At 41.7% G+C, this 20,981-nt stretch overlaps 2 protein-coding genes and 1 long non-coding RNA gene across 9 annotated transcripts in view; 1 reads left to right on the forward strand and 2 right to left on the reverse strand.

Moving 5' to 3' along the window:
- CEP152 (centrosomal protein 152) overlaps positions 1–9,015 on the reverse strand; it is a 32,033-nt gene extending 23,018 nt beyond the window's left edge. For 2 of the 5 annotated variants that reach the window (XM_072148255.1, XM_072148251.1), the window contains exons 1-12: positions 8,748–9,014; positions 7,122–7,238; positions 6,351–6,457; positions 6,211–6,274; positions 5,784–6,125; positions 4,511–4,679; positions 4,295–4,435; positions 3,849–3,988; positions 2,917–3,117; positions 1,627–1,774; positions 1,163–1,254; positions 827–981 (exon numbers count right to left, since the gene is read on the reverse strand). In XM_072148255.1, the coding sequence (XP_072004356.1) occupies positions 827–981; positions 1,163–1,254; positions 1,627–1,774; positions 2,917–3,117; positions 3,849–3,988; positions 4,295–4,435; positions 4,511–4,679; positions 5,784–6,125; positions 6,211–6,274; positions 6,351–6,457; positions 7,122–7,208 (1,646 nt within the window). In that variant the 5' untranslated portion in view covers positions 7,209–7,238; positions 8,748–9,014. Of the gene's footprint in view, positions 1–826; positions 982–1,162; positions 1,255–1,626; positions 1,775–2,916; positions 3,118–3,848; positions 3,989–4,294; positions 4,436–4,510; positions 4,680–5,783; positions 6,126–6,210; positions 6,275–6,350; positions 6,458–7,121; positions 7,239–8,747 lie in introns of all 5 variants that reach the window. The other 3 variants (XM_072148254.1, XM_072148253.1, XM_072148252.1) reach the window with 3 other exon arrangements.
- The window catches only part of LOC140127491 (uncharacterized), a 50,445-nt gene continuing 38,088 nt past the window's right edge, over positions 8,625–20,981 (forward strand). Inside the window, exons 1-3 of one of the 2 annotated variants that reach the window (XR_011854998.1) lie at positions 8,625–9,163; positions 10,114–10,195; positions 14,192–14,295. This is a non-coding gene — a long non-coding RNA (uncharacterized lncRNA). The remainder of the gene's footprint in view (positions 9,164–10,113; positions 10,196–14,191; positions 14,296–20,981) is intronic. The other variant, XR_011854999.1, reaches the window with a different exon arrangement.
- Positions 19,807–20,981, reverse strand: part of SHC4 (SHC adaptor protein 4) — a 53,159-nt gene continuing 51,984 nt past the window's right edge. For both annotated transcript variants that reach the window (XM_072148256.1, XM_072148257.1), the window contains exon 12: positions 19,807–20,143. In XM_072148256.1, coding sequence (XP_072004357.1) covers positions 19,997–20,143 — 147 coding nt within the window. In that variant the 3' untranslated portion in view covers positions 19,807–19,996. The remainder of the gene's footprint in view (positions 20,144–20,981) is intronic.

The raw sequence follows: 20,981 nt of genomic DNA on the forward strand, positions 1-20,981 counted from the left end.
CCATCTCTAGGGTTTACAGAGAATGGTCCGAAAAAGAAAAAACATCCAGTGAGCGGCAGTTCTGTGGGCGGAAATGCCTTGTTGATGCCAGAGGTCAGAGGAGAATGGGCAGACTGGTTCGAGCTGATAGAAAGACAACAGTGACTCAAATCGCCACCCGTTACAACCAAGGTAGGCAGAAGAGCATCTCTGAACGCACAGTACGTTGAACTTTGAGGGAGATGGGCTACAGCAGCAGAAGACCACACCGGGTGCCACTCCTTTCAGCTAAGAACAGGAAACTGAGGCTACAATTTGCACAAGCTCATTGAAATTGGATAGTAGAAGATTGGAAAAAACGTTGCCTGGTCTGATGCCTTTATGACCACGTTGCCTTGCTGACCATGTCCATCCCTTTATGACCACAATGTACCCAACATCTGATGGCTACTTTCAGCAGGATAATGCGCCATGTCATAAAGCTGGAGTCATCTCAGACTGGTTTCTTGAACATGACAATGAGTTCACTGTACTCAAATGGCCTCCACAGTCACCAGATCTCACTCCAATAGAGCATCTTTGGGATGTGGTGGAACGGGGGATTCGCATCATGGATGTGCAGCCGACAAATCTGCGGCAACTGTGTGATGCCATCATGTCAATATGGACCAAAATCTGAGGAATGCTTCCAGCACCTTCTATGCCACAAAGAATTGAGGCAGTTCTGAAGGCAAAAGGGGGTCCAACCCGTTACTAGCATGGTGTACCTAATAAAGTGGCCGCTGAGTTTATGTAGAAAAAAAACGTTCTGTAAAGGAAGAAGAGGCTTTCTAATAGGCGGAATTACCTGTTGAAACGCGACTTTTGCCAATTGACTTTCCTAATGCCCAGGTCCACATAAGAGTCAGATAGTTCTTGTTCCTCTTCACCACTGATAAAAACTCCCATTTTGGCAGCAGACTCATACATGGTAATTTGCTCTTTTAATTCATTAATTTCAGCCTAAATAAAAAAAAAATGCAAATAAATATTTATCAAATAAAGAAAAAGAAATTCTACACTACTGGATATGTTAAGAGCACACATCACATTTAGAGTAAATGGTAATTGGCGAGATTAAAAAAAAAGATTTATTCTATCTCCTAATCGCTTGATCTAGATCTCAAAATCTCTAGAAACTGACCTGCAAAGCCTTGTTCATCCCATCGCTTATCAACTTTGAGGACTGTAGCTGTTGAAGCTGCATACGTAACTGTGTAGACTCTTGAATAGAACCTAAAGGATGTGAACAAAGTGAAAACAAAATTGAAAAGGGTCTTAAGACTTTTCAAAAGGCACTGTATGTAAGACGCCGTAACTTTTACCACCATCAATACAGTTTCACTACAGAAGTAACTTTAAAGATCACCTGCAGACACAGACTATCTGCTGTGGATTAGCTTGAGGCTTTTACAGGTTTAGTGTACAGAATTTATACAAATCTCATCTACATACTGCATTTAAAAAAAAAAAGTAAATTTTTGCTAAAGATTCTGCTACACCAAAAAGCAGCTCATTTTATTGGATATCTACGGTACATGGAATTTGCACTGTGGACATGACTATGGGCTACAGAGTCAAAGCATTGCTATAAAGACTGCTTCTTACCTGAGTGTAAGAGATTGGCACATTGCTTTTGACTTTCTTCCAGGCTCCTAGTCAGGCGGTTTATTATCTCGGTTTTCTCCATCTTGACTTCCTCTTGGTTTCTTTCAGATAATTTCACTTGCTGCTCTAAGCGACTACATATTTCCTTCTACATTATTTAAAAAAGGATGAAGAAACATGAGCAAAAGAGATGTCTTATATAGGTAAATACAAACATACAGATTAGGCCCCATGCAGACGACCATCGGGGACATGTATACAGGCAGTCCCCGGGTAACATACAAGATAGGGTCTGTAGGTTTGTTCTTAAGTTGAATTTGTATGCAAGTCGGAACTGTATACTTTATAATTGTAAACCCAGCCAACATTTTTTGGGTGTCTGTCACAATTGTATTTCAAAAATGTTGGGTTGTCATAAGAACCAGGATTAACACTAACCACTCATTGCAGACATCATTTATAACTGTTATAGCTGTTTATTGTAGCCTAGGACTAAAGTACAGTAAATTTCCAAATTCCAGAGGTCCGTTTGTAACTAGGGGTTGTCTGTAAGTCGGGTGTTCTTAAGTAGGGGACCGCCTGTATGTGGCCGATATACGGCCCCCATAGACGACTAAGGCGTCTGGGCTCGGTAAGGTGAGCACAACTTGTGTTCTCCATTCCACGCCCGCACAAAAGATAGAGCTTGCTCAATCTTGGACTGTTAGAAATACAGTGCGATCTTCTACACAGAGGAAGATGTCCACTTTAAGAACATTCTAGCCAATTATTGTTTGTGTAATGAAAAGATATACACTTTTCAATATAATTTCTGTATAAATTCTTCAAGGGCTTTTTAGATCTCTGCTTGCTGTCATGCAACAGAAAGCTTCATCGTTTACTTCCTGTATATAAACATCGGTCCATGGTCATGTGATGTCACACAGGTGCACGGCTTGTTATAACACACAGTATAAATATAGCTGTGTGATATAACAAACCGTGCACCTGTGTTACATCACGTGACTATGGACTGGTGTTTATCTACAGGAAGTACATAACGAAGCTTCTAATAGAATGACAGCAAGCAGAGATTTAGAAACCCTTGAAGAATTGATACAGATAATATACTGGAAAATTGTATAACTTTTTATAACACAAACATCATCATTTATTTGTTGGAATGTCCTTAAAGTGGAGAACCCCTTTAAGTGTTTGGTCCATGAGCAGACTTTATCATGGATACATGGTCACAAAACTACACTATACAGTTCTACCAATACTTCGTCATGTAGCTCCTATGAATCCTACCTGTTCTGTCAGTGCAGCATTAACTTCATCCAACTTCTGCTGCAGGGAAAGTAACTGTTCCTCATTCTTCTTTTTAAGAACGGACACAACAGCTTCATGTTGTTCCCTTGCTCTGTGGATGGAATCAGAACGCCGCAGGTCCATGACTTGCTGCTGCATACTGTCCATCGCAAGCTTGGAAACTTTCACCTCCTTTCTTAGCTGAACAGAATTAAAAAAACATGTTTTTGTTTGGTTTGTTTCTCACATGCATCCTCTTGCAGTATAACAACCCTTAAAAGAAACCTACCATAGAAATCCTTCATTATAAACAAGAGACACTTATTCATAGATCCAGGCACTGTGACTGTGGAAATCTTGTTATATTTGTTATCCTTGGCCTCCTTCCTTCTAAAATCAACTATGGTAATTAGCTAGGGCTGTCGGGGAGCTTTACCAGATCCCCTTCATGCTGCAGTTTCAAAGGCTCTTATACTGTCTCCCCCTCTGCCTGCTGTAATCTCACAGCAGCAGAGGCAGTTTCAGCATACAGTGGAGGGGACTGCTCCTTGCACAACGTGGAACTGCAGTCACACCTCAGGAGCCCTTCTCGCTCATTAGCATAATTTTAAAAGTAGTTCTTAATAAGAAGGAGGCCATAGATAACAAATATAAGTTTACCAGTCACAGTGGCGGGCTTACCATAATAGAATTCAAGAATCTAACAAAGACATCACTCAGGCCCAGTCAATAACCATGATAAAGCACCAAATGTTGTGTATTATTTGTTCTGAACAGATGTACCTCAATGCCCTGTCAGAAAAATACTCCTCTTTCATACACCCATACATGTACATACATTGGCTAAAATAATAGACTTGTCCATAAACGGCATGTGTCAAGAATGATGTGAACAGAGCGTCAGTTATTTTACAGGATTGAAGACTACTTACCTGCTCATTGCTCAAGGTTAGACCCTCCACTGTTTTCTCTAGAGCAGCGATCTGACCTCGTAACTGCAGTTCCACTTCTTTATTATTCTGAAGCAAATTCTGTGATTCTTGAAGGCTTATTGCTGCTCCATCCTTTTCATCTTTTTACAAAAATTGCAAGAGGCATTAAAGAGTGTAATGTACTATATGTTTTCTGTAGATATTTAAGAATCTTATAAGCATATGACCATAATACAAATATTCATAAAGCGTAAGCTAGAAATATAAACAAGGGATTGTGTAACAGTAATATCTATAGTGTCAAGTAACAGCGTTTTCCTGAGCCGACACTGGGCCTGAAAGCAAATGGTGACGGAGACCCATGCATTATACTTGCAAGACTTATAATGGCTGGTCTAAAGAGAAAATACACACCGCCACAAATTAACAACAGGTCATAATATTACCGTTCACTATAGTGAGCTGATGACTGAGGTATCGGAATTGTCGCTGACTTTCTTCTAGCTTTGCATTTAATTCTTCTAGTTGTCTCCCTCTTGCCTTATAAAGTACTTGCAGTTGAACAAGTTGCATATTATTTGTTGTACCTAAAACACGCACAAGGTGTAAATATCATCGTTCTAAAAAAAGACAACAATATCCTTTACAGAAAACCATCTTACATTCCCCAGTATCCAGGAACTCTCTCTGCAGATCTGCATAATTGTCATCCCTTCTCATAGGATCCTGGTGGGCTGCATCTTTTCGTACGCCATTAAGCTGGTAAGGTTTGTACTTAAGTTGAGTTGTCTCAGACGTCTGATGGCCATTTTCATCTGATGCAGGGAACTTCTATTGAAATGATATATAAATGATATACAAATCCAGAACATTATATTTAATATTTGCCCAAAACATCTACATTATACTACAGTAAGCGATTTGCCATTTTTGAGATGGATGCTGGTTGATCCAAGCATGTTGCTCTTACTATAGTGCCGTAAAAAAAATACAACCCTTGAAGAAAGAACGTGAAAAATCCTCTCTCCTTATGTATGCATTTTATTTCTGGCAGATTACCCAATGTTGGCCACCATGGGCTTTCAGTAACATAGTTAAACTGATCTTCTGACATGTTTTACATATATATGCTGGAAAAGCAATGAGAACTGTACAGTGCCACAGCCCGGGGACAAGAGGTCTGGCAAACTGGATTAATAATTATGCACGCCCCTGCACCTCCCTCTCCCATGCTGGCAGAAGGAGGTGACGTCACACAGGAGGCAAGGATAATTAGCAGCCCGAAACTCCGGACATCTTGTCTCAGCGCTCCATCCTGCTAAATATCCGTCTTTTTGCCAGGAGAGCCTGGCATGTCAAGAATAAAGAAGAACAGCGCCAGGATTGGGATGAAGAGGAGCATAGGCGAGTATGTTTAGTTTGCTTTTTGTTAAAATTAATGGTAGTATTCCTTTAACCCTTTGAAGAACAATTCTATAAGCCCAAACGAGGGAAGTTACAGCATCTGTGAGGTGGCAATTTCTATGTTACCGTAAACAAGAGATACAAGGTTAACATAACTACGTCAGCTCACCCTTTCTTACATTTCATAGCTTATTTTGTTTCTGAACCACAATGCACCCTGTTTTTGTTCTACATAGTTATTAAAACCCAGAACTAAAAGTCTTGATAATGGGTCCACTGAGGGGCTGAGACATGTTGTACACTTGACCAAGAGTGAACAAACTACTTTTTGGCTTCTAAAGTGCTGCTTCCCTGGATTATCCCACATTATACTATATGAACACTTGCAGTATATCCCCTGCAATTTTGCATGTCAACCGTCTCCTCATCCAAGACATAAAGAATATAAAAAAAAATAAAAAATCTTAGTCCGAGTTTGGAGATGGAATTTGACTAGCAAACCTTTAATAGCTAATAATTTCAATTCCACACCTGAAACTGTTCATGCTTTGTGTCTGGAAAGCCTTCTCCCATCTGATGTCCATTATTGGTATATGGCTGAAAGTCTTCAGGAAGGTGATACAATTCACTTGTTGAACAATGGTCCGCTCCATCATAATGGTGGTCACTGTGATAGCTTCCTACATTAGACTCATCATTTGCAGCTTCTTTGGGATAGATGAATTTATTTTGAAAAAGATTTTCTTCTTTATCTCTGTTAGGTGCTCCCCATCCTTTGGTCATGTTTTCCGGAACCTCTTGGCCTCTAGGAGCTCCACCTTGCAGGCCCATATATTGAGCAGAATTTGTTCTGTCACTATAACCATTTTGGTACTATGAAGCAAGAGCAAAAAGTTAATAAGTACAAGATAAATGAAGGTGAAAATGGAGGGAAATGTAACATCTTGAAGGCACCTACATTTTGATGATCAGACATTCCACCATCATTCTCCCAGTGATCCTTGTGGCCCCAGTTTGGATGCCTTAAAACAGAAAACGTAAATGGTCAATTCACCTTGGAAATGATAAACATTTAATAATAACTTAGACACTACTTACTGCTCAGATAACTCATGGTCACTACAATCGCTGAAGTTTGGGCTTGAAGATGAACAGAGACTGTCATCAAGCAAATCCTGGGGAAGGTCTGTCAAGAGCTGCTGCAACTGTATGAAGAAAGGAGGTCATCACTAGCAAAAATATTTATCAATTTATACAGAAATTGCGATTATAGATATCAGACAAAACCCATTACTAAATAAGGCTGTTCACATAATGAAGAGGACCTAAGTTCTGGGTGTTCATGGATAATAGTCTACTACATTATTCCATACCAACAGCGGCCCAGCCTAGGAACTAAGCTTGTAATACAAAAACAGTCAAAATATCCCAATTATTTATGCCAGAAGGCTGAGAGGTGAGCATAGCCAAAGCCTATTTAGGACAAACATCAGCTGTTGTGAATGGGAGTACCTAGTGTCAAACCCATCAAATGATGACATAGGAAAAAAACGTAAACACTAGTAGTGAGCGGTAGAATTCTATAATAGCTAATAGATGCTTATCACAATTGGAAGAGATTGCCACTGACTGTATTTCATAATTTACCAAGGTAAAAAAAGAAAGAAAAACTTGCACAGCAATTACAACTAAGGGCAGATGGCAGCAGTAAATTAATCCCTGGGGTAGTCTTACAGAGAAGGTGGGAATCACAAAGAATTTGCAGCAATTTGATGAACCCTATTCAGATGTAGCCACTAATCCAACATCATTTACATGGATAGGCAATGACAAAAGGCAGTGCCTCACATAAGGAAACTACTTTCTCACCTCTTGCTCCCTGGCATAATCCTCTTTATCGTATTCCTCGTCATCGTGCTGGGTCTGCAACGCTCCGCTATCAAAGTCTATAGACATTGTAGGTGATCAGATACTGCCACCCTCCTACTGGAGAAAGACAGAAATAAGATCCAGATATACAGAATGTAATGTATTAATGTCACCATCAAATTACCCAAATGTCAAAATTGGCAAGTGATCATTGATAAATAGATTTTGCTGCTACCATTGGTGGATACTAGGCAACAAAAAAAAAAAAATAATAATAATAATTTTTTTTTTTTTTTTGTGAAAGCCAGGGTTATAAGAAGCTAAAATAAGAGCAGGTCCTGCCGGAGGAGGTACACACCAGCGTGTCAGTGTGCTTGGTTTACAATCATTCATCCTGGTGGTAAATATCCTTTAAAGGGAACCTACCACCACAAATCTACCTATAAAGGTAGATCGGGTGGTAGGTGGATCAATGGGACGTGAGGATAGCCCTTTTAAGGGCTAATCCTCACGTCCCCGCAATTTTTTGGTAACTTTTATGAAACGTTTATGCTAATTTTATTATGCGGCTACTGGGGCGTGGAGTAGCTGCATTTGAGGTTACACGAGGCGGCTACTCCACGCCCCGGTAGCCTCTTTTCTCCTCCTACTTACCATCGCAGAACAGCAGGCCCGCGTCTGTGCAGCCCCGGCTTCGGAGCAGTGACTGCGCAGGCACGGGCCTGCTGTTCTGCACATGCGCAGACTGCCGGATTGTTGGACGAGGGCGCGCAGCTACGAGCAGCTGCACGCCGAAGATGGTGAGTAGGAGGGGTAAAGTGGCTACCGGGACGTGGAGTAGCCGCCTCGTGTAACCTCAGATGCAGCTACTCCACGCCCCAGAAGCCACATAATAATAAAGTTAGCATAAACGTTTCATAAAAGTTACCAAAAAATTGCGGGGACGTGAGGATAGCCCTTAAAAGGGCTATCCTCACGTCCCATTTATCCACCTACCACCCGATCTACCTTTATAGGTAGATTTGTGGTGGTAGGTGCCCTTTAAGGTCAGGGACACAGAGGTGGTTTTCCCAGAAGAATATCCACCTGGACAGAGGATTATTTATACAATATGTGGATGGGATTTATTACAGTGGGAAATCTGTTATACAAGAGGAGTACAAAATGCTGAATGGTATCCCTTATTTAAAGGGGGTTTTCCAATAAATGACATTCATCCCCTTTACAGGCAGTCCCCGGGTTACATACAAGATAGGTCCTTTATGTTTGTTCTTAAGTTGAATTTGTATATACGTAGTAAATGGAATATTTTATAATTGTAGCTAAAAATGTTGTCCCTGTGACAATAGGATCTTCAGATTTTGTGATGTCAATGGAACAAGGATTGTCAATAACACTTCATTACAGACACCTTATAGCTGATCAGTGCAGCCTGGGACTACACCAGAGGTCACAGTGGGCAGAGAGGTCACATCTGCCATACACTGCAATGTATGATGAGCGCCCTCCATAGCCCCTGCTGTCTATAGTCTATACTATTGATCACATCAGAGACTCCTGGCACTTGTAGTTCTACAGACCATCCGCTGCTGCACTACAGCACACGAGCCGCCATGACACACTTACCACAGCGATCACGTCCTCCTCCCAGCCTCTTCCTTCATGGGCTCCCGGCAGTCCCGCACCGTAACCACAGCACCGGCTGCAACATCAACATCTCCCACTTCCCTCTCAACAGTCAAAATGGGAGCCAAGTCCTTGATTCGTCCAGCGATCATCTGAGTGACAGAAACATAACCCAATCACGAGACATAAGCGATGACTTCTCCAGTTTGAGGGCGTGGTTTGCTAAGTGCGCTTCCTGCTTAGTAACGTTAGGCTGAGCGGCACAGTCAACAGCCTGGAGCTATGATTCCGGTGGGCGGGGCAGTGGCGCGAGGGGCAGCGGGAAGGTTGTGAGACGAGATGATTGGCTGGAAGGATGAGCCGCAGTGTACACCGGTAGCCAGATGTGACAGGGTTGGGAATGTAGCCATGTACATGTATGTATAACATGTGTCAATAAAGCTTTATCAAGAATAGAGAGCAAGAGCAGAGATGTTGACACCACATTGCATTATCCTCCCCTGTAAACCCCATTTAAAATCATGCCCCTTCGTATTAGTGCCCATTATAATATCCATAATGTGAGGGGTCTGGGGGTGAGAGAGGGGGCACGCAAAGGGAGGGAGGAGGTATAAATCAAATGTGTGAGAGGCCAACAAGAAAAAGGTATTACCAGCAAAGGCCCAAATAAAAGGGGTTGTCCAAAACAGTCCAGGTATATACCTTTTTTATCTATATACATGGCTGGTGGTACAGTTACATATATTGGGAGACGCACTGTGAAATTCCAGGTTTTAGTTTCCATCTCACCTCTGTGATGCTTACCTATCAGCCTCTCCATTCCTCCCCCCCCCCCCCCCCTCTCGCCCATCCTTATGTCTTAAACTGGATTATATTCTAGTCTCATACATAAACATAAGACCTGCTTGGTGACTATCATAGCAATATCTTACTACATATATTATTATAAATAAAACAGCTTAAGATCTTATGCTATCCAACATGTCTTACTCATCCACATAGACCAGGGGTCAGGAACCTTTTTGGCTGAGAGAGACATGAACGCCACATATTTTAAAATGTAATTCCGTGAGAGCCATACAATATGCAAATGCACTCCATTAGATAGGTAGCCACAGCACATGCTGCCAGTAGATAGGTAACCACAGCACATGCCCTCGGTAAATAGGTTGCCACTGCAAATTCCTCCAGTAGATAGGTAGCCATAGCAAATGCCCCTCAGTAGATGGGTAGCCACTTTTACCATAGGTAGTACTTTTTACCATATTGGCTATTGTGGGGCATAATAGTGAATACAAGGAGAGTAATAATAGTTTGTGATAAGAAGTTGGAGAAGATGATGATTTTTGTGTTGCTAAATCTACAGAGACGAGTGGTGGCTGGAAGAAGCAGACATGGCGACTTAGCTTATAGAAGAAGATGTCATCTCTAAGAAGCCGGATTTACAGGTCATAGCTCACAATGAACTCACAATTCTGCAGCGTCTTGTTTTGTTATTTATTTTACCCATAGAGCTACAGCCAAGGTAACAAGCCATACATGGGGGTTATTTATGTTATCTCTGTGTTTTTGCCTGTCTTTTTTCTGTCTGCTTCTTTGGTAATTTATCAGTTTCACTTTTTCCTTGTGTTAAATGGGGATTTTTTCTAAGATCTCAATTTTCTCACACATGTCGCAAGTCACTTCTTTCCATTCCTAAGTATGGTTTAATCTGGATTTTTTTGCGCTAAAAAATGTTGCAAATTTTAGACAATTTGAAATGATAAATGTCATTTGCGACATTTAGCACATCTGGAATAGAAGATAAATGTGTCTTACTGACGGAAAACAAATGTCCAGAAGACATTTCAAAATGTCCCCAAAAAGGCGCAAAAATTGCAATGCGCCCAAAAATTTCTCAAAAAAGACAGAAAAAACTGGAAGAAAAATAAAGATAAATGACCCCCATGGAGTTCTAGGTAATCTTGCGGACTGCTGCTGTCACTCAATAGTTAAGACAATTCAGTAGCATCACAAAACGTCTCGGTGTACTCCACAGTTTATTGTCAACCAGCTGTTACCTTTCTCCCTGTCTGTAGTATGTGCTTCCAGTTTTGATTAGACACCATCAGAGGGTATTTTAGAGATTTATCATTTAGCATCAGTCAGAGAGATAAATCGGGTGCGTCTAGTCTAATGTTAGATGCTGCTGATAACTTTGCCCTCACTTGTCTAATATTGTCCAACGTCACTTGCATGTTTTACATTTCAATTAGGAGTAGTTTGATATTCTTTCTAGTTAAAATGAAGAGTGGGTCTTGAAAATAAATGTCCTCTGGTAGGCCCACAGTCCTCCAGTCTAACCCTGATCTCTGTCATCGCACTGTCCCGAAAAATAAAGGAGCGCTGTGATTGGGAGTGAAAAGTGGAAGCTGTAAAATCAGGGCCCACTAGAAAATGCTCCAAATTTTTCACCACATTTTAAATATTTTTCCTGCTTCCCAGTTCATTGATAGTGATATTAAGGGGGTATTCCCATTTCAGCAAATTACCGTATATACTCAAGTATAAGCCGACCCGAGTATAAGCTGAGACCCCTAATTTTTACCACCAAAAACTGGAAAAACCTATTGACTCGAGTATAAGCCGAGGGTGGGAAATGCATTGGTCACAGACCCCCCCAGTATATAGCCAGGCAGCCCCCTATAGTATACAGCCTGCCCAGCTTGCCCCCAGTAGTATACAGCCTGCCCCCAGTAGTATACAGCCTGCCCCCAGTAGTATACAGCCACCACAGCCTGCCCCCAGTAGTATACAGCCTTCCCCTAGTAGTATACAGCCTGCCCAGCTTGCCCCCATCAGTATACAGAATGCCCCCAGTAGTATACAGCCTGCCCCCAGTAGTATACAGCCTGCCCAGCTTGCCCCCAGTAGTATAAAGCCTGCCCCAGTAGTATACAGCCTGCCCCAGTAGTATACAGCCTGCCCCCAGTAGTATACAGCCACCCCAGCCTGCCCCCAGTAGTATAAGCCACTTCAGCCTGCCCCCAGTAGTATAAGCCAGCCCAGAATTTAAAAAAAAAAAACAACTTATATACTCACCCTCCGATGGCCCCAATGCGCAGCGCTGCTCCCCCGATGTCCACGTGGGTCCTCTTCTTGCTTCCGAGCCCGTCTTCAGTCTTCTGTAACATCGTGCTGGGCGCCGCCATTGCTCTCTCCCGGCCGGCCCTAGTATGACAGCACGATGTTACAGAAGACGGGCGTTGAAGCAAGAAGAGGAGCCGGGAAGCCAGAAGACGAGCCGCGATGACATCGGGGGAGCAGCGCTGCGCATCGGGGCCACCGGAGGGTGAATATATAAGTTTATTATTTTTTAAGTCCATTGACTTGTGTATTGACTTGTGTATAAGCCGAGGGGACGTTTTTCAGCACATTTTTTGTGCTGAAAAATGCGGCTTATACACAAGTACATACGGTAATGATATTGATTGTCTTATAGAAAGTTATACAACTTTTCAATATACTTTCTATATCAATTCCTCACAGGTTTTCTAGATCTCTGCTTGCTGTCCTTCTATAGAAATCTTCTATGTTTAGGGAACAGAAATCAGACCATGGTCACACAGGTGCACAGCTCGTTATAACACACAGCTCTGATTACTCTGTGATACTAACGAGCTGTGCACCTGTGTAAACATGGTCAGATTTCTGTTCCCTGGAAGTAAACTTAGAAACTTTCTACAGAATGAAAGCAAGCAGAGATCTAGGAAACCATGAGGAATTTATACAGAAAGTATATTGGAAATTTGTATAACTTTTTATATTGCAAACAATAACATTTATTTGCTGAAATGGGAATAGCCCTTTAAATACCGTCACCAAGAAGTACAATTTGTTATGCAAAATACACCCTCATATTGCTCTGCACACAGAAAAATATAAAGGGTTGGCATTAATGGACTGGAAAGGAACCTAAAAATGTTAAAATGACATCAGATTAGAAACCAGAAATCCTGGCTACAAAGGTGTCAATTTTATTCTTTATGGATAGGTATGTTTATGAAGAATGCTTAGGTTCATCATTGGGCAAGGAAGTAAGAGTTCTCCTTACGGAGACTTAGCCAATTATGGCCACCATGTAGGTGTGTGAAAACTTATAACCATTGATGCTCCACTAGAGGATTCTGGGAAACATGAAAGTAAGTTTTCCTGGATGGAATAAGGAAAACAGTGCCTCAGATGGCATCCCCTTAACATCAATCAGGATTAAAGCCAACCCAGCTTATCGATTCCAGGAGGAACAGATTCCCAGCTGTAAACAGCAATGTTTCGATGTGGTTGTGTCTCTTCAGTACAATGTAGGGAACTAGTTTAGCTGAGTGAGAGGCTAAACCAGTTCCCTACATTGTACTGAAGAGATGCAAAGACATTGAACCATTGCTGTCTACAGATGGGAATCTGTTCTTTCTGGAATAGATAAACTGGTATAGCTGTAATCCTGCATCATGTCATTAGGCTTCCGGAAAGTCATTCTTGATGGTAAGGGGGCTGCCTCACAAGTTAGCTAAGAGGCAATGTTTTCCTTATCCCTCCTGGAAAGGTTATTTGCATATGCACTTAATAATCTTCCTGTTTTATTCTCCTCTGTGCTATTTTTTGTCTCTTGGTGCCTTGTTCACACTCAGGTGACTTGTGAAGATGCGCAGGTAACATGGTATATGTACATAGGTAGTGCTACTTGTCTTCCACTATTCATTCTCCATATACTACTTACACTTATAGCGTAGCAAATAAGGGCCAGTGTAACATGAAACATGTTACCTTTTATTGTGAATTACTTTATTGTTTAAAAAATTCTACGTTTGTATATCTTAAGAGGAAGATGTCTGTGTTTCCCATGGTGACCAATTGCAGATCATATTTCATTTTATGACAGAACTATCAGAAATAAAAGCTGTGCTGTGACTGGTTGCTCTGGGTAACGAGGAAAGTGATTGGATGTGTCAGGCCTTATTACCCCAGCGATGTGTGTACAGATGATACCTGTGCAGTATTACTTCTTCACAAGTTAAGGGGCAACCACTGGGGCAGATGCATTCACAGGGGCAGTTATTTGATTATTTTCCCTGCAGGTGTTTTTCTATGTGATATGGTTCCTGTACATAACCCATATGAATCAAACCAAAGAAGACATAATAAATACACAAAACTCACAGAATTGGGAATTAAATGACCACATTTTTATTTATATCCCAAACCCGTGGCAGCCCCCCGACTCATGAAGAGTCACCCCTCAGCACTCAGGAGAGGAAAAACCCCCTGTGGGGGAAACCTCTAGGGAAGCCATGGCTGAAGGGTCGCCCTTCCTCTGGGCTTAGAGGGTCACTGCCAATAAATATCTCTCACCCAATTTAGAATAATTTGGCTGATCTGGTGGTGGATGTCCCCTTCCTCCCTCGCAGCTCCAGGTCTGAGGCAGACAACCCCTTGAAGAGGATGGCGGCGCTGTAGTGACGAGTCCTGGGCTGATGGGGCGTCCCTGCTAGAACCTCCAAATCGCATCAAGGTAGGTATATTGTAGGTAGTCAAGCTCAAGGTCCAATGGCACAAAATGGCAGCGGGCACAGCAGTGCGGAAGTTATTATGGAACCTTCAGTAATTATGACATCAGCACAACATCTGTGACCACTGAGGGCGTGTCTACACGTGTCATCCATTATGATGTCACACACAGGGAGGGATCTGAAGGATTAACCCTTTAAAGGCTCGACTTATGTTTCACTATAGTGGAATTAAGTTTATAAGATTTTTATGGACATCATGGGGTTTGTGCTGAGGAGTCTTTATATGTTACCTAATTACTGAAATCTTTGTGAATTATTGTGATACTCCAAAGATCAGTTGGGTTGACCACCATCATTGAAAAAAATCCTTTTTTTTGTCTTATTTTTTTTTCCATTGATAATGTGTGATGTGATGTTATAATGTGGTCACATGCTGTATATTAAAGGTGCTCCAAAAAAAGTTGGTGGACACTTTCTGAGCACTGCAGGGGGCAGCAGATTAATGAAGACCGTGCTACAATATTCAATAATCCGGCGCACTCTGCACATTAGTGAGGCAAACTGGGCTGATGTTTTCTCTTTGGGCACATCTCCGGCAGCATGGGAGCTCTGCACAAGCACAATAGCTCTTGTTCTGATTACGGCCATGCACCAATAGCAGAAGAGCTCTGTATTTGTGCAGTAACCCCTGTTCTTCAGCCAGCTTCATTAATGATGTGCATGTGCGCACTGCATCTATAAAGAATGCCTACAGTAAGGCGGGAATCCACATCATCATTCTCCACTATGCTCTGGGATGTCGGACAGGTAAGTATGGTAATGGTCACTATTGATGGGGATTTTTATGCAGGGCCCCAACAGCCCTCTTGACTTTTGTAAGGTGAGTCCTAATTAACCCTTTGAGGGAGGATGAGATAGCTGCCGGCAGCGAGATGACAGAGTAAAAGAAAGACACACTCAAGATGCACTCAAATCACACTGTTTATTTCAAAATACCCCAGCTGTATTTTAATACAGAGAAATCAGCATTTTGGGTGTTGTATGAAAGGAGATAAGGCACTTAGATTCTATTGGTCATCAGCACATTCTGGGAAAAAGTTAATTAATGGTGCTCAGTTCACAGAGACCTTGTACACAGATATTGTTTATACTAATTTGAGAAGAAGATGATAAGTGGACCCCAGAATCATAATATAATGTAGCATCAAGGGCAGACGGGCTTCTCATTAAATTTCAAAGGGTATTAGCTGACAGGCCAGCAAACAGGTTACATAAAATGAAGTTTGAATCATGACATTAACTCGACAATGGTCAGGGAACATGGCCGCTGTATCTAACATGGCGGACAGTAGTCAAGATGGCGTCCGAAACCAGTGCGATCTCCTTAACACTATCTTATACCATTAATTAATATCCACTGTCACCAATAAAATATACTGTGTATACTCGTATATAAGCCGGGTTTTTCAGCACAAAAAATGTACTGGAAAACTTCACCTCGGCTTATACACGAGTCTATTAAAAAAAACCTTATATACTCACCCTCTGGCGTCTCAGAGGCAGACAGGCTGGCTGTATACTACCTGGGGGCTGGCTGTATACTACCTGGGGGCTGGCTGTATACTACATGGGGGCTGGCTGTATACTACTGGGGGCAGGCTGTATACTACTGGGGGCTGGCTGTATACTACTAGGTGCTAGCTGGCTGTATACTACTGTGGGCTAGCTGGCTGTATACTACTGGGGACTGGCTGTATACTACTAGGTGCTGGCTGGCTGTATACTACAAGGGCTGGCTGTATACTACATGGGAGGCTGGCTGGCTGTATACTACAAGGGGCTGGCTGTATACTACATGGGGGGCTGGCTGTATACTATTAGGGGGTGGCTGGCTGTATACTAAATGGGGCTGTCTGTCTGTATACTACATGGGGGGCAGGGTGGCTATACACCACTGGGAGCTAGCTGGCTATATACTGGGGGGGGGGCTGTGACCACTGCATTTCCCACCCTCTGTTTATACTCGAGTCAATAGTTTTTCCCAGTTTTTGGTGGTAATTAGGGGTCTCGGCTTATACTCGTGTCGGCTCATACTCGAGTTTATATGGTATATGCATTATAGGGGTATATACACACTGACATCAGTGATAAATATCTATATTTATAGTGGTACATACACACTGACATCAAAAAATTATACAGTATATGCATTTATAGGTATATATTATATATTCACTGCCGCCTAAGATATCTATTTATAGGTATATAAATACACTGTCACCAATCAAAGCCTATATATTTCATTAACGTCAATGGGGCAGATTTAACAAGCTGTCTAAAAGTGAGAATATTCTTAGTTGCCCATGGCAATCAATCACAGCTCCCTTTTAAACTATTCATGAGCACTGGTAAAATGAAAGCTGAGCTGTGATTAGTTGCCATGGGCAACTAGGAATATTCTGACTTTCAGACAGCTTAAAAAATCTGCCCCAGAGTGTATATACCCCTATAAATGCATAAATGCGGGTGGTTACTGTCCCCGCTCCGGTGCACTTGTTGCTTCCGGCATTTTTTCACATGTGAATAGTCGCCACCTGCCTCTTGATTTATTGAAAATGCGTGGGGCTATAACACTGGGGGAATATCCCCCCAGTGTGTATATACCCCTATAAATTGATATATATTTAATTAGTGACTGGATGTTCATTAGTGGTATAAGATTGTGAGCACAGCCATACTTATATTTACCAGTCTACTGCGCCAAATAAGAGTGAAACGGATGGTCGGGACACACACCTCACTGTAGGCATTCTTCATTAATGAAGTATGTACACGCACAGCATCATTGAAGCCGGCCCAAGAACGGGGGCTACTACGCTGCGTGTTGCCGACAGATTAATAGGAGCTACTGCGCTACCTTTAGCCCTGGAGCTCTCAGAAGTTACTCCACGCCCCAGTAGTCCATGCAATTCATTTGCATAAAGTTTGCTAAAAACGGTTTGGGAATGCTGCAGGGAGGGGGTATGTACCTCGGGAACTACTTCAAAAAGTAAATTACCGATGGTAGGTTTCCTTTAAAATCTCAGTACAAAATTATTTATTATAGCACCATTTCCAGATCACTGATACAGTAGTGTCATTCAATAAAGACATTTGGAGTAAATTTCAACAATATTGTATATAACTAGTTATGTATAAGTAAAACAATTTTTTAAATCATCATGCTCTTATAGAATATTTATATATATATATATATATATATATATATATATATATATATATACACACACACATATTATTCTACTTGTACCAATGTACGTTCATTACTGCAAAAAAAGTAGTCATGCAACCAGTCTTATCTATAGAAATGTAATATTTATTGAAAATAATATTTCATACCGAACCAAACAAGAGCAATGGGCACATATTTTTTTCACATTTTTTAATTTCTTATTTATATATGAAATGTATTTAGATGGAACAGACAAAAATAATTTCTTTTTACAAAATATATTGTTTGGAAGAAAATAAGTGTGCAATAAAATGTTCTGTTTTCTATACCATCAGAAACTGCAGGTTAAAAATGTAAATGGACATTCCATTGGTTTTCCTTTATTTTAGCATCAGGTTATGGACAAATTTTATTTAACCTTTATATCCATAATTTTTCTGAAGTTATAGGGGATATTTATCAGGACCTCTGCGCACCGCTGCAATAAGCTAGCATTTGCGATTATTTGCCCCGATCTGCCACCTTCACGCCAGTGGGGCGCGGGGAGTTACTGTCCCCGCGCCTGAGCACTTGCTGCTGCCAGCGACTTTTCATATGTGAAAAGTCGCCAGCTGCGGTTTTTTCTATGCGTAGGATAAGCGCTTCGCAGCCTTCCGCCCTGATACATCAAGAGGCAGAAGCCTCTTGATGTATCGGGCTGCGAATTTGCTGCGGCGGGGCTATCCTACGCTGACGCACGAGCGCCAGCGTATGATAAACATCCCCCATAGTGTTGTTCAATGGGTAAACCCTTTGGGGCTCATTTACTAAGGGTCATGCTGCTCACTCACGGACCGTTCGCCATTTTCGGGGATTGTACAGCTTGGATGGGTCTACGTTGGGATTTTGGTGCATATGATCATTTTTAGGCGCAGCGGCGCTGGATTCCATGCAACACAAATTGGGGGCGTGCCATTGGACTGTGCGCCTGATTCGGACTGAGAACGGGATTTAACTTTCAAATTGTGTCAATGCACTTACATGCACCACTAAAAAGATGGTGAACTCTGTCAGACCAGAGTGGGGAAGTGACACATGCAGGATATCAGGCACACGATCTTAGTGAATCGCGGCACAGTGCATTATCGTCAGACAATGCACTTTATGTGAACTCCAGCGGAGTTTGCAATACAGATGCAAACATACTGGGGCACATTTACTTACCCGGCCCATTCGCGATCCAGCGGCGCGTTCTCTGCACAGGATTCGGGTCCGGCTGGGATTTAAGATGGTAGTTCCTCCGCCGTCCACCAGGTGGCGCTGCAGCGCCGAAAATAATCTTAACACCCCGGAATGCACCATCCCATAGAAGGTGAAGGTGAGCGCTCCCCAAGCGACACATTTTCGGTTTTTAAATGCGGCGGTTTTTCCGAATACGTCGGGTTTTCGTTCGGCCACGCCCCCCCGATTTCTGTCGCGCGCATGCCGGCCCCGATGCGCCACAATCCGATCGCGTGCGCCAAAAACCCGGGGCAATTCATGTACAAGCGGCGCAAATCGGAAATATTCGGGTAACACGTCGGGAAAACGCGAATCGGGCCCTTAGTAAATGACCCCCACTGACTGTGAATGAGGCTTAGTTACTTGAGGCTTTGATGAAATGGGTTTCCATAGCAATTCTTCTTGAATGTATAGAATACAGATGCTTCTCTGGTTTAATTTAACCTAGAATACCACTGCCTGATATAGAGAAAAATATGTGATATCAGTTATTGAATGTATGTTTTCATGGATATCATCCAGACTCTTAATAACACTTTATTCTGCTATATTTTATACATTGTTTCATCATCACTTAGCACATATGGCATAGATACATTTCCCTTATAAAAGCAATAGATTTTCTGAAGTATAACAATTCTTACCATACAGAGTTGAAGCAAGTAAAGCAAGTTTTATATGACCCCCTATATGTCTATTTACACTATAAAAGAAAGATTGCACTGTTAGTAAAAATAGAAGGTTTCATATTGAACTCATTACATGTATATACAGTACATGGCAGCTTTGCTTGTTTTTCCGTTATTTTATTTTAATATGATCCATATTTTACAACGTTCAATATTATCATAAAGCTTCACGCTGCATGCTAAGATTGGTAGAGGTGATTGTAATATATACAACTACATATACCCTGCTAACAATATTCATTCCAAGGCACATACCACTCATTTTGGCTGACGTACTATTGGGAGTTTGTGCTTTTAAGTAGTATTTGCTTGTATGTTTTTAAACAGACCTACAACAGCGGTTGTTGTGGAAAACACTCGTCCTGAATGCAAATCACATCTACATGAAAAAGAACATCCTATGGCGCCTTAGTTTACCAAGTCTCATTATGATTGATTTAGGTCCATTAGTAGTTTACACGAGAGAAGAAAATATGACATGTATACCATAGTTCGTATGCCGGCAATATAGATGCAGCCCTTTCAGTCTTGAAGAACATCAACATCTTTTCTCCTCACTGGCTGTTGCAGACTGAGCTCACTTCCAGATGAAGTAATTGGTAACTCATTTTCCACATGGTACCTTATTAGGTGGCTCACATTGTCAAAAACACGATCTTTAGTTCTCACCTATCAGACAGAGAGATAACATATTAAGTACAAGATTATAATCATACCGCGAGAAATGAGAAGTATACATGGTAATTTTCTTTTTTCTGGTAATTTCAGATATGTTCCACTGCAAATATTCTGGGCATTGACAAACCCTGGGTATTCCAGCAAAATTATGAAGTATTGCAGGTTCAGCATAAATTTCTATTTACATATAGCAAACTTTATTTTAAATGCTGAGAATATTAATTATATGTAAAAGGGATTGCCCAGTTATAGGGGATAACTTATTGATGGTGGAGCACCAGGGGTGAGAGCCCATGGATTATGAACATAGGGATCTATTGTACTATGAATGAATGGAGTGGCAGATCATGCAGCCTGCCACTCTATTAACTGGAAATGGCAGTGCCGATTAAAGCAGAAATCATATATGCAACCAACTGCTTTGTTTATTTGAGAGTAAAAGGGACCTCCGTTCCTGTAATACATGGGGTCACAACACTAGAACCCCCACCATTTACTTTTAAAGGAAACCTACCACTTGAGATGGTCGGTGTAAGCTGCAAATACCGAGCACCAGCTCAGGGTGAGCTGGTGCCGGAGCTTACTTTTGATATTGTCCTTAACCGCTGTATCTCGGTTTAAAGGGAACCTTGAGGACTTGGGGAACAGCTTCTCCATGTGACCTTTTCATATATTTGAAAAGGTCACATATTTCCCAAGGGTGGGGGGAACTGCTCCTTTCCAGCCCCTCCCTATTGGCAACTGCCTAGTCACACAGCAGATGCTAATGAAAGGTACAATATAACATATCTTTTTTTCCATAAAACCTATTTTTTTTATACAAAAACAC

This window comes from Engystomops pustulosus, chromosome 4 (genome assembly GCF_040894005.1).
Source record: "Engystomops pustulosus chromosome 4, aEngPut4.maternal, whole genome shotgun sequence".
Taxonomy (NCBI): Eukaryota; Metazoa; Chordata; class Amphibia; order Anura; family Leptodactylidae; genus Engystomops; species Engystomops pustulosus.